This window comes from Cricetulus griseus, chromosome X (assembly GCF_003668045.3).
Source record: "Cricetulus griseus strain 17A/GY chromosome X, alternate assembly CriGri-PICRH-1.0, whole genome shotgun sequence".
Taxonomy (NCBI): Eukaryota; Metazoa; Chordata; class Mammalia; order Rodentia; family Cricetidae; genus Cricetulus; species Cricetulus griseus.
The window spans coordinates 21,477,155-21,495,041 of NC_048604.1; the positions used below are offsets into that span (position 1 = coordinate 21,477,155).

Below are 17,887 nucleotides of genomic sequence, written 5' to 3' on the forward strand. Positions count from 1 at the left end.
GGCAGGAATCTTGAAGAGGTGGCACCTAGTCTTTACTGGGGATGCTGCCTTTGAGAAGGTTTAATGTAGGTCTCAGAAGATGTAGGTTTATTCTCCTCAGTGGGTTGCTGTTAAGAGAGAGGAGCTGCCCCCTAAAACTCTTGCTTCCTCTATGTGATATCTTCCTATTGCAGTGCGCCTTACATGATGTAATCCACTACGATGTGATGTAGCCAGAAGTCTCTGACTACAGCTGAGCAGATTCCAACACCAAGCACAAGACATCCAAACACGGAGCTGTAGGAACTTCTGTAGATAAGTGCCCAGCCTCAGGTAGTTGGTTATAGCAATATAAAATGAACTAAATACATAAAAATTTTGACTTGCTAATTGTATATCAGTGAAGCTGGGGAAATGTGGAACCAAGGTGGCAGGGGAAGAAGAGACAGAGACAGATCAGTTAATTTTTGCCTAAGGAAACACACACACACACACACACACACACACACACACACACACACACACACACACACACACACACACAGCAGATCTGGGATTTGAACTCATGTTGGCGTCTACATGGAAAGCCAGTATTTCCTATCTCTCTAGTTCTTAGTGGAACATGTAAAAGATCAGCTAGATGTGGATAGGAAGCTCATGGAACCACATGTGATGGACACAGGGGTAGTCAGTCAAGGTATGGGAGGAAAGTGAATAGCACAGAATGGTGAGCTAGTGTTCGGCACAGCAAGCTGGGATCTGAGGCATTCTGAAATGTGAGGCGAAGAGGGAATTATTCTATATCCTGCACAGAGGCTTGAGCTGGGAAAGAATTCTCAGCTCACTGAGAGGGGTAAATTCACATATGTGTATGTGGAGAGAGATTCATTCCATAAATTCTGTGACTCCAGAGAACCCTGACTAATATATCAAACCTCCTAATTCTGTGACCCTTTTATAATATAGTTCGTCATGTTGTGGTGACCCCAACCATAAAATTTATTGCATTGCTACTTCATGACTGTACTTTTGATACTTTTATGAATTATCAGTCAAAATAAATATCTATGCCTCTTAAACTAGCTAGTCTTGTCTATGGCCATACCACCCTGAACATTCCTGATGTCATCTAAATTACCCAGTCCCCATGCATTCTGTTATAGAAACAGAACATGGAATAAGATACCTACCCCCAGACCTACTCTGAAATTTGCAGGTGAGTTCTATTCTTTCTGGTAGTTTTGAAGCCCTCTGGTGACTCTGTGTAGTGTTAAGACCATTGTCCTTGGATGCTCTAAAGATACCTTTATGCCTAAGACCTGAGAGGGAAATTAGGGTCTTAAGTGGGGCCATGGCAGTGGTAATTTTTACATGCAACCATTAGAGCAGCTTCCAGGTGTTGCTGATGCTGCTGTCCTTGGGGACCACAGTCTGAGAACCATAGCTGCAGATGACTTCCATGAAGGTCAGGACTGAGAACCACTCACTTAAATTACAGATGACACCCCCATACACACTGTCCGAGTCATGGCTTCAAAACATGATTTGGGAGCAGGCAAACTCCTTTTCTTTACCAAGGGATCTAGAGGGATAGGAATAGTTTCCCTAGAACAAAGGAGATGGAAAGTAGCACTGTGGGCTAAGAATTAATTCAGGGAAGGAGTTAGAGGTGGCCCAGGCAGCAAAGACCACAAAGCAGGGAGGGGTAGAAGTCAGGCACACTGGATAAGGAAGGCAAAGCTCCTTTAAAGGGAGCAAGAGGCTAGAAGGGAGGAATGGAGACAGCAGCCAGTGTGGCTTCCAATGTTGGACAGCAGCCAGGTGTTTCATATGTGCATGCTTGTTGTTCATTCTTTTTATTTTTAATTTGAGTGGGTGTGGCCAGAGAGAGGGCTCAGGAGTTAAGAGCATGTATTGTCCTGAGGAGGATCTGAGTTCTCTTCTCAGCACCCACATCAAGTAACCCATAACTACTCCAAACAGCAGCTCCAGCTCCAGGGGATCCAAGGCCATCTTCTGCTCCTGTGGATAACTACACATACCTGTAAGCACACAGGTACGTGTGTGTGTGTGTGTGCACACGCATAAAAAAATAACTACAATCAATCAAGACACAGAGCCTTGTTTCTTAGCTAAAACTAACCTTAATCTCATCATATAACCCAGGCTGGCTTCTAAACTGGTTTGGTCTCCCAAGCAAACAGTGGGGTTACAGATGTATACCACCATAATTGGCGTTAAGTTATATCCCAATTCCACTTTCTTAAAGATTTCTGGGGGCCACCCTGATGGGCCAGTGAGTGACAAGAATTTGTCACACAAGCCTGATGACTCAAATTCAATCCCTGAATTCCAGTATAAGGAGGGAACTAAATCCTGAAAGTTGTTCCCTGCCCCCTCCCTAAAATAATAATAATAATAATTAATAATAATAATAATAATAATAATAATAATAATAATTTGAAAATGTATTAAAGGTAAGGTCTGAAATAGAGGCATAGGTGTGGTGTGGTGATGGTTGAGAGCAGTCAGATGGTTGAGAGCTGAACAGACTGAGTACAAGCTGGTTCTTGCCTGACAATGTTATTATCATTAAGTAAGAAATCTAAAGCCTTAGGTACAGTCAGTTTGATAGAAACAGAAAGCTGGAGCAGGAAATCTATATAGCAGCTTCTATGTGCCATACACTATTGCTGGCACATAGCAATGTACTTTCCATTTAACAATGTCAGACCTTGAAGGCCAGGAGAAAGGTGGGACATTGTTCTAAATGTACTGGACAATGCTTTGGGGTTTTTTGTTGTTGTTTGTTATTTTAAACAAGGAAGTGATGAAACTGATGTATTTATACCACATAAGCGCAATATTATACTTGTTTTATTTTACAGGCAAGAAAACTATAGGGAAACTAGTCCAAAATCACAATAAGAAGTGGCAGAAACTGGATTGAACAGCAGACTCGAGGCAACCATCATTAAATGTTAACTGGTGAGTATAGGTTAAGGTTATGTAGAGTGTTCATTGACCCATGTCAAACTGTGAAGCATAAGCCTTTTCTTCCCATCATACTTCATGGCGAGTCAATCATTGTCCCCTCTGAGACTCCCTATTTGAACAATGACAATGGCTGAGATCATTTACTAAGGCTCTCTCCTTTTAACATTGTGTGGTTTATAGTTACACTATGTGGCTATGGATTATTAAACCACACTAAGAGCCTGTCCAACTTGCCTTGCAACAAAAAGGCTCTAATGGAGTTCCTAGAACACAAGAGCAGCAGGGAAAGGTGCAGATACAGGCACGGACAGCTATGGTACCTGCTATGCCGTATTGCCCCCTGCTATATAGAAACGGCTGGATGCCAGTCTCCACAGAAGGGAACACCTTCTTCTGCCAAGCCTTTGGGTGGAGCTAGAAAAAGCCCCCAAGAGGGTTCCTAACAACCCTGAGTCAGCACATGCATCTGGCAGGCTCACAGAGGGAGGGAACTGGAAAAAGGCCCTGGTTGAGAAGAACCCTCCAGCTGAAGCATCTTCAGTCTTAAAGGGAATGAACTCAGAAGCCACAAATTCATGCTGTAGATGGGCCAGGGAACAGTGGTATCCTGTTGAGCTGGGCAGCATTCCCTCCAAGTGCCAGAGAGGAGCTCATACCAGAGCTGCCCCAAAGTGTTTATAAATTTATGCACCTCATCACCCCAAGTAATAAGCTGGGTTTCAGAAGTTATAAAATGGATTATGTGAAAACAGGCTCTTTGGGAGTCACATCTAATCCACCTAGGCTGAGAGCAAGGGCTCCTCTGAAATGTGTGTGTGTTAGGACTTGTCATACCAACATCCAACTGGGCAAGATGGTGTGTGGTGTGACTGCAGCCCTAGCTACAAGGGAGGCTGCATCAGGACAGTTGATTGAGTCTAGAAGTTCAAGACCAGCTTCAGCAATATAGTAAGATTCCATTGCAGATCCCATCCCAAGGGATGGGATGGAGTGTGTAATGGAACAGATGAATTCACTGTTGCCTGAATCCTTAGGGTCAAAATAAGGACCTTTGCTGGCCCCAAAAGTACATGGCTTCTTTATCAGTCTGAAAATACATGGCTTCTCATCTCTTAGGGAAAAGACATCTTTTTATTTTTTCATTAGAAAGATATATCTATCTGTATGTATGTATGTATGTATGTATGTATGTATGTATGTATGTATGTATGTATGTATGTATGTATGTATGTATGTATGTGTGCAGGTGCCTGCAGAAGCCATTAGACCCCCTGGAGATGGAGTTATAGCAGTTCTGAGCTGCCAGTGTGGGTGCTGGGAACCAAACCTGAGTCTACTGTAAGAGCAGTAAGTACACTTAACTGTTGAGACATCTCTCCAGCCCCAATTATATTTATCTATGTGGCCATGCCACAACACATGTGTAGATCTCAGAGGGCAATTCTCAGAAGTCAGTTCCTTCCTTCTACCATGTGGGTTCTGGGAACTGAACTTAGGGTATCAGGTTTGATGGCAAGTATCTTTACCCATGGAATAATCTCACCAGCCCAAGAAAACATACTTTTGTGGTCCTGGTGTTACAGATCAAACCCAAGGCTTTGTGCATGGTAAGTAAACTCTAAAATGGCGTTACAGACCCAGTGCAAAAAATGTAAATGGCATTTCTCTGTAAGCTGGGTGGTGACAGGTACACATATAGTTGATGGGGACTGCAAAAAAGCCAAGTGAGATTCCAGGACAGCCTCCAAAGCCACAGAGAAACCCTGTCTCAAAAACCAAAAAAAAAAAAAAAAAAGAAAGAAAGAAAGAAAGAAAAGAAAAAGAAAAAAGCCAAGTGAGGAGGGAGCCATTATAGGTTTAAAGAGAAATCTGGCACTAGGGAAATATCCAGAGATCTACAAGGATGACCCCAACTAACAATCTAAGCAATAGTCTTGAGGCTACCTTAAATGCCCTCCCCTTATAATGAGATTGTTGACTACCTTATATACCATCCTAGAGCCCTTATCCAGTAGCTGATGGAAGCAGACACAGATACCCACAGCTAAACACTGAGCCAAACTCTGTAATCCAGTTGCAGAGAGGGAGGAGGGAGGAGCAAAGGGGTCAAGACCAGGTTGGAGAAACCCACAGAAACATGACCTGAACAAGAGGGAGCTCATGGACCCCAGACTGATAGCTGGGGAAACCAGCATAAGATTGTTCCAGACCCCCTGAACAAGGATGTCAGTTTGGAGGTCTGGTTAAATCTCTGGGGCCTCTGGTAGTGGATCAGTATTTCTCCCTAGTACATGAATGGACTTTGGGAGCCCACTCCACATAGAGGGATACTCTCTCAGTCTAGACACACGGGGGAGGGCCTAGACCCTGCTCCTAATGATGACAAACTTTAAAGATCCCCTATGGAAGACCTCACCCTCCCTGGGGAGCAGAAAGGGAATGGGATAGGGGGTTAGTGGGGGACAGGGGAGGAGGGGAGAGAGGGAACTGGGATTGACATGTAAAAGAAGCTGGTTTCTATTTTAAATTTAAAAAAGAAAAAAAGAAACTGTTTGCCCCTAAAAAAAAAAAAAAAAAAGCCAAGTGAGACCAAGTGACATAAGTCTCCTCCCTCCAGTTCTTTCTTATCAAGATAAAAATGATTTTTCACACAACATATATTTATTCAGAAAATTGCAATAAATTATAATAAAAAAGATGACACAAAATACAGAATCCCACTAGCAGCTTTGCTTAGTGACCAAGACATTTTTGTGAAATATAATGTAGAACTTTAGATTAAGAATCAGAAAACAGTGAAATGGAAATTAATGCAATATCATCCAATAGATTTGAATAATTTCTGCCCTAAGACACTAGGTGCTCAGTCTTTCCCTACCAGTTGGATCTGAAAGCCTTAATTCAGAGGAACTATGAAACAGTACCTTGGAGGCATGAGGGGTTAGAAGTTGGGGTGCTGGATAGGAAACCAGCATAGGAAAGCAGGTTTCTTCATCTGATCTGTTTTGTATCCCCTATCTGGAGATTGTCCAAAACCCTCAACCCCATATACATCCTAGGCCTAGGTGAACAAAAGGTGAGGCAGTGAAGCAACTTGGTGCTTTGGCCTGATGAAGGAAGGGCACTACATGCATGCTCCACAGAGCCAGCCCTACTAACCATAGTCCTGCTCACCCAAAGACCCCAGGTTGGCAAGATATTACAGAATACACACAGGAAAGGCTTTTCCTGTGGACCACCTTGCCCCAGCTGTTATCATCTGCTTTTTTAGTGATTACTTTCTAGCCTAACAGACATGACAAAACTTTGCTCTCTGCTCTCTGTCTTCCACTAACCAACTGTTGACCCAATCAGATCTTCAGTGAGCTGGCACCAATTCTTTTATTTCCCAACTCCCAATTGGGTAAGGGCTTAAGTGGTCTATTGCAGGGTACATACTTTTTGTTCTCCAAAGAACTCAATTTGGAGGAGACGAGGGAACTGGGAAACCATTTGATAGTAGATGTTTCCCTGGCCCTCTCCTTAGATGCTACAAGAGTCATGGAATCAGTACCCAAGACTGTACACACAGCCTGATACAAGCTCGTTACACCCAATGTTAACAGGCAAGAATGACACAACTTGGGTTGGTTTCGATGAAAGAAAACCAAGCAAACCAATTTCATCAGGCAGTTTGCAGTCAGTAGCTGGTGGCTTTTTTGTTAACCAACATATCAGGTTTTAGAAAGTCTGTCTGTCCCACAAATCTTGAATAAAATGAAAACCTTGGAGTCATTTCAGGTGGGAGAGGTAATGTGTGTGTGGCTGGTCCCACTGACCAGTTTCTCTTACACAGCACTCGATATAGTGTTTAGGAGCCAAGGGCAGTCTTTAAATTCTTTACTTGAAGGAGCCAGAAGTGGAGCCCAGAGTCAGCCCTGCTGAGAGAGAGCAATGTCTTCCCCTGCAATGCCAGAAGATAGGAGAAATGATTCTGAGGGTTACCCTCAATACTTGGTCTGGGAGAGGAGGGAAGGTCCAGGGGACCTCACTTGAGGTGCACAGACTCCCTTTTTGACTGTGATGCAAACATTATTCTGGAAGTGTGTTTCTAGAGGGAGATGGGTTCCCTAACACCCAGGGTTACTCCTCATGTCAAGTGTGGACACTAAAAGACGTAAGGGGGAGTAGGAAACAGGAGCTGTGGAGCATGGATATTTTCACTCCTGAAATCCTCACAGTGCTTTCCTCGCATCAGTGGGATGCCATCTCTAGAGTCCATACAACTGTGGAACTAAACACGATCACAGACAAGGGAATACGGCTCCACCAGGTGTGGATCCCAAAGCAGACCAATGTTCCAGCGACACATAGACATCATTGTAGTAGAAATGCACACACACATGTAACAATCGCATGGAGACAGTGAGCTTCACTGTCGACTACACCCACAGAGTCACTAGCCTCATCCAGGGCTCCTTCCAAGTGACAGCACGAATGGAGGAAGAGTGCAAAGTAGTGACATGGGGAGAGGGTGGATCCAAAGTGCATTATAAAAGGACTACAGACAAGTCTGAGTTACAGCAAGTAGTGCTTGTAGGCCTAGAATGGGAATGCCTCACAATCTAGGCCCAGGGTATTAAGAGAATTATGTTGACTGGGAAGCAGGGCAGAAAACATACCCCTAGGTAAAGGAGTGTAAATACAGACCTCTTTGCTTTACAAAGAGTAAACACAAAAAACCCCGAAATATGGTAACTTTGGCTTGGCAATATATGTCTAAAAGGATTTTGCTCTGTAGGATATGGTGAGGAGGGATTAAGAAACTCTTCCCTTTGTACTATTAACAGAACTTAAGATCCTGCAGTAGGCCCTTTTTTTGTGTCATGACTTTTCAAATAATCCTGAAATACTCAGAGCCCAAGATCTTCCTTTTCAAGAATTTCAGATAGGGAAAGACTTAGTCTTCCTCGTTCCCAAGCAGGAAGACCAGAAGGAATTGGATGGCACGCTGGCGGTCACTTGGAGTCTGTCTTGCCATGAGGTTTGGTGGAGGCCTTAGGAGAAGGCTAGTGAAGAGAGTAGCTGGAGGGTAGGAGAAAGAAAAGGAGAAACCCATTGTCAGACATGACCTCAGCAAAACCTCAAGATTTGGGGTGCAGGGAACAAGAACAGTAGTAGGGAAATGACTGCCATATTCCTGAACACCAAATACAGTATACATTATGCAAAATGCATATAGATTATTTTTAGCTAGCCCTCCACGCCAACTTTATCATGGAGTATCCTTACCGATCATGTTGGCGCTGACATTGTTGTAGTCAGAGAATTTTAGGAGTTCACGAAGGAATGCCATCAAGTAGCGGAAAACATTTCTATGGCATCTTGGAAGCTGGGAAATTACCTGTTTATTAAGGAGGAGTGTGTAGTGAGGTAAATAGCTTAAAGGAAATATGAATTTATAGCCACCAGAAGAACAATTTGTAATCTAACTCTTATAGGTCTCATTTGTCTGTCACTACCCTCTATTACTTGCTCATGACCAGTAAGTATATTACCTGCTGAATTCTAAGTCTGAAGTGAGTATGGTTTAGTCTCTCTTTATTCAATGACCAGGCCATGCACTCACCTCAGAGTTGCATTCACAAAGTGTTTCACCAGAAGGTAAGTGTTCATCTGGGTTTTTTTCATCCCCCCCCCAACAGCAAAGGCATCAGTCAACCTAAGTGTTTCTTTTTCTAAATATTACTTGGTAGGAGGTACCCATCATTGCCAACACTCACTAATGTGATTTATAGCTAGTCTCAGCCATTGTGGACCAAAATCTTCTCAAGATTAAAAACATACCAAAAAGGAAAGGAGGAGGGAGGGAGGAGGAAGAAAGGAGGGAGGGAGGAGGGGAGGGGGCACGGAGGGAGGAAGGGGGCACGGAGGGAGGGGATAGAGGGAGGGAAGGAGGAGGAAAGAGGAGAGAAAGGAATAAAAGGAAGGAGGAAGGGAGGAAGGAAAGGGAGGAGGGAGAGAGGAGGGAGGGAGGCAGGAGGACAGAAGGCAGGAGGGAGAAGGGGAGGGAGGGAGGGAGATTGGGAGGGATGAAGGGAGGGAGGGAGTGAGATTGGGAGGAAGGGAGGAGGGGGAGGAAGGAGGGTGGAAGGAAGGAGGAAAGTAAGGGGGGAGGAGGGAGGGAGGAAGGGAAGAGGGAGCGAGTGAGGAGGAAGAAAGAGGAAGAAAGATGGCTCCCAACTGCTACCGACTTTTCCTGGTAATGACAGCTAGAATTGTACTTATAATTAGTTTTGGCAAACACCTCAAAGGTTCAAGTAACCACCCCACTAAGTTTTCTGTTAACAGACTAGAAAACATTCCAACATCGTAGAAAATAATAGTACCTAAATTCAAGGGTTTCAACTTCATTTACTTTTATAGTGTGTGTCGGGGGCAGGGCACTTGAGATCAGAGAACAACCAGTGGGAATTGGTTTGTTCTTTTCATCACTTTGGTTCTGGGGATCAAACTCAGGTCATCAGCCTTGGTGGCAAGGACCTTTACCCACTGAAGCATCTCAATGGATCCCCCAAGGGTTTTAAAATTTAATGATAAGGTCCTGGCCTGAATAACAGACCCAGGCCCATTCTGTCATACAGCTTTGTAAAACTGATGGATTCTCTACGGGAGAACCTGCACTGGGCACATCCTCAGAGCAGCAAAACTCACCTGTCTGCAGATCCGTGGATCATGAGCAGAATCAAGACACCGCTGATAGAGCTCATAACAGATGACTGGCTCTGGCAGGGCTTCCAGGAAAATAAGCAGTGCTTCAGCCACAGAGTGGTTACTTCCAGCTGAATAGCCTTTAGTCAAGGAAGAGGAACCCAGAGAAAAGCTACACAGACATCTGACTCAAGCCTCTATAGGGATGGCTTTTCTCTTCTCTTAGCACACACTGCTCCTGACTGGGGTCCGAAAATGGCCTAGGCACTCTGTAGCCAAGGAGGTATAGAATTGGCCAAAACCCTTGAGAGTCCCTTCACTACACCAGAGACTCAGGGAGCAGAGCCAGCACAACAATAGGGTCCATTGGATGGGGGATAAGCTAGTTGCCAGCGTTTTTTTCTCATTTTTTTTCCTGCCCTGGTGATAGCACGTGGTGGGGAGCATAGCAGGGTTGAGCAGCTGGTTGAGGGAGAGCAGTACTGGGGCTATAGATCCTACGTCCCATGCTCACTACAAGTTGTTACCCACCCCTTGATTCCTCTTAGTCTGACACAAAGGGAGACTAAAAGTTCCTGAAAGGTCTTGATAAAAGAATTGGTTAGTCAGTGACTGTCTTATGAGACAGTGACAAAAATCAATGCTGGAACACAAATGTCAAATGCAGGTGGGAAAACGCTTTGGCCATGTACCTGTACAGCTTTTCAAGCCTCGGGCAGAAAGGATACGGATTGTCTCAGGAATACTGGTATCCAGACAATCAATGATCTGCTGTAACTCCTCTTGCATTCCAGGGGTTTGGAACAGGTCCTCCTACCAAAGAAGTCAGCATGATGGGAACAAGGCAAGCTATCCATCTACTGAAGTCTGAAGCTTGCCCAGAAAGTGGGAGAGCAGCAGAAAGAAAGGTACAGGGTGGCACTCACATCAATGGTTAGGGAAGGGGGTGGGGACAGAGCATTGTTTTCCTTTAGCGTTTCAATAATCCATGTGAAAGTTTATTTCAAGCAAGAAAATGACCTGTCAAAAATGACATGTCAGCCTCTACTTGATAGGACTAGATGGCCAGATCAGAAGCCAGGCAGTCCACTGCCCTCTGGAAAACAAGGCAGAGTACACCCTGCAGAATCACAACCATATCAGTTGTGGGCAGAATTGGATGCCAGGAAAGGAGGAAATGGCACATTTATGATAAAACTTGGTTTCCGAGTTATACTGGTCTCAGTAGGTCTGAAGATACTACCTTCAACTGGTTCAAAGAAAGTTCTTATAGGGGATGAGTTGGGCATGGCTAGTGTTTTAGGACAGGATTGATTTAAAAGAAAGCTCAGTGCTATGTTAAAGAAAGGGTCTTGAAGTTTGCTTCAATTTTAAAATTCCCAGTTGGCTACAGGTCAGCTAAAATAGGCGTTAGACGGGAGTACTCAGTCGTTCAGGGGAAAGTGCGTAATCAAGCCACGGGCATTCTCCGTTCCGGTCATGGCTCTGCCATCAGTCTCAGTGTGAGGTTTCAGGGACCTGCTTAGCTTGTGAGCTTTAGAGGTCTGACAGTGCAGCTGCATGGAGGCTGCTTGGGACCGGGAAAGCACTATGCTTGCGTGAAACATCTTAATTCCCTATAGGACGCTCATGCATTGCTCTGGTTCAGGGAAGGTTTTCTCACACTTACCTGGTGGCATGCATATCGGAATAAGTGGTCTACTAGAAGCCAGATCTCCTTGGGAACCTGAAGGGGTTGCTCACTGGCATCTTCATCTAAGGGGACCATCCGCAGAAGGGATTTCTCCTGACAGATGAAAAGGGATGAAAATCAAAGGGACCTCAGAATAAAGAGACACATTTCTTTCAAATTCTGCTCAACTGGGTACAATGTGGTCTTTGTCTCTTATACTTGTTGCATTTTTTTCTCACAAGAGACATCCATGTTCAGAAGGCACTCAGTGATGATCCCAGCAGTTAAACAAGCTCCTTTCTAAACTGCTTCATTGAGTCAGCAAACATTTCATTTGTACTTGTGGTGTGCATCCCATGGATGCACTCCACTTTCTTCAGTGAGAACCAGTGTGGCAAGAATATAATAAAGTCACAGTAGAGTCTACACATGACCAGTAGCTAGACCATGCAATCACAGTTGTTAGTACAGCACCGGAGGGGCCATGTTTACACTTAGGTTTCAGTTTATTCTACACTAACTCTCCCTTCAGGTCTCACCACAAATACTACTGGGAGTTCTCATTGTTTCTTTAACTAAATTACTTTGCTTCTGAGGAATTAAAGACAATTCTGTACATTAGATGCACAACTATGAATGCTTTAGGCTTGATCCAAGTTTCCAATCATAAGCTCCAAAATTCAAAACTAATAACCCGGAGCTAATACCATGAAAACTCAAGGGTCTACTTCCAGAAATTATTATTTATATTAATAGCCCAGCAAAGACTTCTAGGGGCCATTATTTGTTTTACCTACCTTTTTATTGTTAGAGTCTTCTGAAAGAACATAAGACAAAAATCCAGAACTGACATATATCAGACAAATAACTAAATCCAATGTATAAAATACACTCATCTGTCTACTATCTATCTACTCAAAAACAAATGTTAATTTATTTTAGATTTATAGATTCAAATATAAAGCATATGAAAAATAGATCCAAAATAGGCTAAAGGGCATCTGCAGGTAGCTTCCAGAAGAACTGCCATGTTAGTGGAGACAGCCATGTTAGCTTTTCCCATCCTCCTCTTCCTTTTGCCACCTCTAAGTCACACATTATATATTGTCAACTTTCAGTTCTTGTCTGACACTGTTCTATCCAGAACCTCCAACTCTATAGCTTTAAGGGAAAGAAAAAAGATGGAACTATGCATACAGGGGCCACATACACTACAGAAGTGCCCAGGTTTTTCTTAACATCGTGCTTTTTATTTTATTTCTTATTTTTAAAAAATGATTTCTTTGCCCGGCATTGGTGGCGCACGCCTTTAATCCCAGCACTCGGGAGGCAGAGGCCGGCAGATCTCTGTGAGTCCAAGGCCAGCCTGGTCTCCAGAGCGAGTGCCAGGATAGGCTCCAAAGCTACACAGAGACACCCTGTCTCGAAAAACCAAAAAAAAAAAAAAGGTTTCTTTATTTTTATTTCATGTGCATTCATGTTTTGCCTGTGTGCATGTGTATATCTATGTGAAATTGTTGGGTCCCCTGAAACTGGAATTATGGGCAGTTATGAGCTGCCATGTGGGTGCTGGGAATTGAACCCAGGTCCTTTGGAAGAGCAGCCAGTGCTCTTAACTGCTGAGCCATCTCTCCATCCCCAACATGGTGCTTTTTAATAAGCACCAATGAACTTTGTGAAGAGAAGGGAGTATAGTGATTGTTGGTTGCCTTTTCAAATCTCTCTATATATCGATTTTCACATTTATTTTCTTTCTTTTCCTGGGATGCTATGTCTTGATATTCATATTCTCTATAGTTGCTGTATCTTCTATTAGAGGCGACTCATCCACTGACTTCATTCTGGTTGTATGTATTACATGCAGACATCCATCTGCTATCTGGGTCCAAACACTTCATAGTGCATTCTACTAACTTTCTGGATCAAACACAACACATGGGCAGATTCTTTAGCAGATGCCTCCAAATTTACCACATATAAATTATTCATCACTGACATATACTTTCAAAAAATCTGACATCCAACTAAAGGTTTTTACCTGTCTTATGGCATTAACACAACATAAAGCATTGTCTAACTGAATAGACAGAACATGGACTGCCCTTAACAGAGAAGAGCTAAGAAGCAAAGATGTGTCAAGCCTTAGTGGTTTAAAAGGTTAATAAAATGTCAGTAGGTTACATACAGCATCTACTCTCTACTTCTAAATTCACCTGCGATAATAGGAAATGTCACACTTGTGGTTCTGAAGTCTAGAAACGGATATAATAAGGAAATGGTGAAAGAATATTTATAAAAATGATCTGTACATTATTGTGAACTCTGATATTCAAAGGGGAACCAGGACTCTGCCTTCTTTCAACAAGACATACTCTTGCCCTATAAGCCTACACTTTGTAATCTTAATGCTAGTCAAGAATCTCCACCTTCAAAATGTATTCAACTCCACTCAATGGAAAGGTCTCAAGCACTCTATGAACATGCTCTGGAGTATCTGTTGAGCTCCTGCCCCTGCATTTGGCAGCCCCGAGGGGAGACTGGCATGTCCAGTTTATGATGGAAGAGGCTGTGAGGCACAGCATGAGGTATATACCACTGGACATTTGGGAAACAGTACCCACACCTTACACTCAGGTGCTCAGAAGCTGTGGGACTTTTTAATAGCATTTTCTACTTTTCTGGACCTTGGGCCTTGCCTGCTAGAACACAGAAAATATCTCTGTCTAAGTACAGATGGCTAGATTAGACAATTTATGATTTTACTCCATTTATGATTTAGCTCAACAATTCTACTCTATGCTGTTTCTTGACTATATCTGGGTATTCTCTGAGTAATTAACCGCTATTATTATGACCCCTAAATCACTCCTTTGTTGTGTGTATGGTCCCTGTATATGCATGTATATATGTGTGTATGCAGGCCAGAGGTTGACACCAGTTGCCTTCCTCAGTCTGTCTCCATCTTATTTTTTTGAGACAGGTTCTCTCACTGATTCCATTAGACTGGCTGGCTAGTGAACTCCAGGGACCTACCTGGTGTCTGTTCCCCAGCATTGGCATTACAGATGTGTGAAACTGTACCCAGTTATTTTGTTTACACGGGGGGTGGGAATCTGAACTTGAGCCTTCATGGTTGCATGGCAACAAGTACTTTATTGACTGGCCATCACCACAGCTTCCACATCACTATTAATGCAACTGGAATAGCATTTTGGGGGGTTTTACTATCATTGGAAGCAGGGGCAGCTAAACAGTACCCTCCAACTCATGAGTTTACATCAAGACAAATCTGGGCTAGAGATGTAGCTTCATGCTACAGCACTTATCTGGAAATTAAGAAATGCCAGTGTGGCTCAATGATAGTGCATTTGTCTAGCATGTGTAAGGCATTAGGTTTCATCCCTTGCAACACATACACATGTGCGCGTGCACGCACGCGCACACACACATTGATGGCTAGCGAAGAAGCTCAGTTGGAAGAATGCTTATCTATCATCTATTATAAAGTCCAAGTTTGATTTTCAGGACTTCATAAAACCAGGAGTGCTACAGTTCCAACACTGGGGCAGTGGAGGTAGAAGGATACAAAATAAAGGTCATTCTTGCTACATAGTGAGTTTGAGGCTAGCCTGAGACCCCCGTCCCCCCAAAAGCTGTATCCTTGAGTTTTATTTCTTTTTACATACAGAGTATAGACAACTTGTCAGATGGATAAACAATGTTACTGTATTTTGAGCATACTTCAAAACACCTGGCAGGCCAATAGGGCTGATTAGGGAATTAGGCCTCTGATATGAGAATGCTTAAGGAAAGTTCCAGGGACCACAGTTAAGTGTTTTAGTCAAGCACAGGGAAACCTTCATTACCAACAATGGATTGAATTACCTTTTCTAGGAAGCTGTCTTCTTCCTGAGAGCAGAGCAGGAGAAAAGTCATTGGCAGTAGACAATGATCAGAGTTAATTCACAGAATTAGAAACAGCTCAGTATTAATTAGATCTTGCCAGCTTGCTAGACACATAGGCTTTGAAAAGCTCCGAATCCTTCAAATGGTGAACACTGAAAATAGAACATTCTGCACATGCAAAGTTCTCTGTCATGCATAGTATATTATACAGTTCTCTGAGATTATCACTCAAAACCATCCTTCTCTAGGCCTTGGCTTTTGTGCCCTTGGGGAGCTGCCTGAGGATCCAGTCAAGCCTGGTGCTGGGGCTTCCTGTTCACCTGCTGTCATGGCCCATGCTTACCTCATCCTAATGCTGCCCCCATAGAAGAACTTGGCTTCTGGCCCTAAGAGTGGACACTCAGAAACGGGGGGTAAACTACTCCTTTCTACTGCTGTTCTCGCCCCAGCTAGTCCCCAGAATCTCCAAGAGCTTTTCTCTCTCCTGGTACCCACCTACCTCCTGGAAGGCCTATAGACTCACCAGATTTGAAGGTTGTACTGAAATGTAAATGCATTTTATCTCAGAGCTTTGTGGATCAGAGTATCCATGAGATTTCTATTTCTAGTGGACATAAAAGACAAAGCAGCAGCAGGGGAAGAGCACTTTTTATCTTTGTTATTTCTGCAGTCATTACAAGCCAGTGAGGGTGAGAGCAGCAGCCATGATACCACCACCTGAGGGATATCTCCCATGTAACAGCAGCCATGCAAAGGGTCTATAGATGATGTCACTTTATCTGCACATCAGTGTGAAACATTATTCCCTTTTTAAAAAACAGATGAAGAAACTGAGGCTTTGAGAAGTTAAATTATTTGCCCAAGGTCACACATAGGTAATAAGTGACAGAATCAAGATTGGAGCCCAGGTCTGACTGACCCGGTTCGTTATTACCATACTTATATAGACAACTTGGAGAGGACAACACAAGCGCTTCCTAGATAGAGAGGCAGGGGCGAGCTGTGAGAGTCCTTCTATAATCACCTAAGGACAGTAAGAAACGCTATTCACAAGGCAGCATGGTTAATGCAGAGTATAGGTACTGATGCTAGACAGGCCTTGGTACAAATCTTCCTTCTGCCTCCTACTGATTATTCAGGCAACTTGCCAGACTTTATACTGTCTCAGTGTCTTCGTCTCTGAAGCAGGTAAAATCTCTTCCTCATAGGGACAGAGAAGCGATCTAAAGGTAGGAGGAGTGGGGTACACTGTCCCAGAGACACTCAATTCGATTCCTCCCCATCCCGTTAAAGACCACTGAGAAAATCAAGTATAAATCACATCTCAGGTCTGATAGGTCTATGGAGTAATCCAAATCTTCCTGTCAGAGCAGCAAGGACTCCTGGAGTGGGAGTGAGTACATATTCCCTGACATTCCAAGTGACATTCCTGAACCTATTTTCCTGAGTAGTTGTTAAACATGGCCATTAGGGCATTTAGTATTGTTACATACATTATGAATTAAACACGATTTTCCGAGTTTGCCTAAACTTACATACCATGTGCAATAAAATAGAGTCCTAGTACTAGTACCGATAAGGTACACACTGTTTTATCATTGTCATACGTCTATAGGTAAAGTTGATTCTGAGTGCCAGCTATCTAACTTAACTCTATCATTGTATTAAATTTAGAAACACTTGGTAACAATCTGACAGGCTTTACATTTGTCTTCTGATGAACACATGACACATGATATACCGAGCAAAATGAAGCAGGAATTGTGTCAATCTAGGCCCTGAAAGAAGTTCCTTTGAGTGGTGACCATCTATCAGTACAAAGGGCTATGCTAAATACCTTCTAAGGAGGGCAGTGACAAATATGGACACAGAGAGGAGAAAGATGTGGTTGATCTTTGACCCTGGTTTCCAATTGAGTCTGGGTCCTCCTTAGTCTCAGAATTTAAAACCTGATATTCTTAGAATTCATATGTACAAGTTCTCAATACATGGCTACATGTTCTAAAAAAAGAAAAAGAAAAAAAAAACACAGGATTTTTTTTGTCAGCTGGTGTTGGGATCCAGAGGTGTGTGCATGCTGGGCAAACTTTGTACTACAGAGTCGCATCTAAGGCCTTAATTCACAGCATTTGGAGGAAGGGATATAACAAGTGGAAGTAAGCCAGGCACAGTGCTGCAGGCCGGTTACAACAGTTAATCAGGAAGTTCACATGGACACAGGAGTTTAGGGCCAGTCTGGACAACAAAGCAAGACCCGTGCTCTAAGAAAAGGTGGAAGAGGCAGAAAGGAAAAACTGCACAGAAAAATGACAGGGTGACTAAGAAGAACTTACTCTTCTTGTGTGGGGGGCATAAGCTAACTAGACGACACTGAAAAAATGTCAAGGAACAAAAGGGACACTGAATGACAACTTAATGAATCTAGATTGTCTGCAACAGGCATGGAGGAATCACTCACTACCTTTGAGAAAGGAAAACATCACCCCCACCAGAGCAGTATTACAGAAAGTCCAATCTTGTAGATCTGAATGGGAAAACATGAAGTGCAGAAACAAAGGGAAACATTATGGTTATCAACATAGGTCAGGAGGGAGAAAAAAAACCTTAAAACTAATATGGAGCCGGGCAGTGGTGGCACGCCTT

At 43.3% G+C, this 17,887-nt stretch overlaps 2 protein-coding genes across 4 annotated transcripts in view; one reads left to right on the forward strand and one right to left on the reverse strand.

Moving 5' to 3' along the window:
• The window catches only part of Smarca1 (SWI/SNF related, matrix associated, actin dependent regulator of chromatin, subfamily a, member 1), a 162,364-nt gene that overhangs the window by 1,845 nt on the left and 142,632 nt on the right, over positions 1-17,887 (forward strand). For both annotated transcript variants that reach the window (XM_035450311.1, XM_027433497.2), the window contains exons 3-5: positions 1,963-2,035; positions 2,868-2,967; positions 10,461-10,574. The gene's annotated coding sequence lies outside the window, so the exon portion shown is untranslated. The remainder of the gene's footprint in view (positions 1-1,962; positions 2,036-2,867; positions 2,968-10,460; positions 10,575-17,887) is intronic.
• Positions 5,616-17,887, reverse strand: part of Ocrl (OCRL inositol polyphosphate-5-phosphatase) — a 53,979-nt gene continuing 41,707 nt past the window's right edge. The window contains exons 19-24 of one of the 2 annotated variants that reach the window (XM_027433446.2): positions 15,224-15,247; positions 11,336-11,452; positions 10,395-10,479; positions 9,670-9,797; positions 8,248-8,359; positions 5,616-8,040 (exon numbers count right to left, since the gene is read on the reverse strand). In XM_027433446.2, the coding sequence (XP_027289247.1) occupies positions 7,916-8,040; positions 8,248-8,359; positions 9,670-9,797; positions 10,395-10,479; positions 11,336-11,452; positions 15,224-15,247 (591 nt within the window). In that variant the 3' untranslated portion in view covers positions 5,616-7,915. The remainder of the gene's footprint in view (positions 8,041-8,247; positions 8,360-9,669; positions 9,798-10,394; positions 10,480-11,335; positions 11,453-15,223; positions 15,248-17,887) is intronic. The other variant, XM_027433447.2, reaches the window with a different exon arrangement.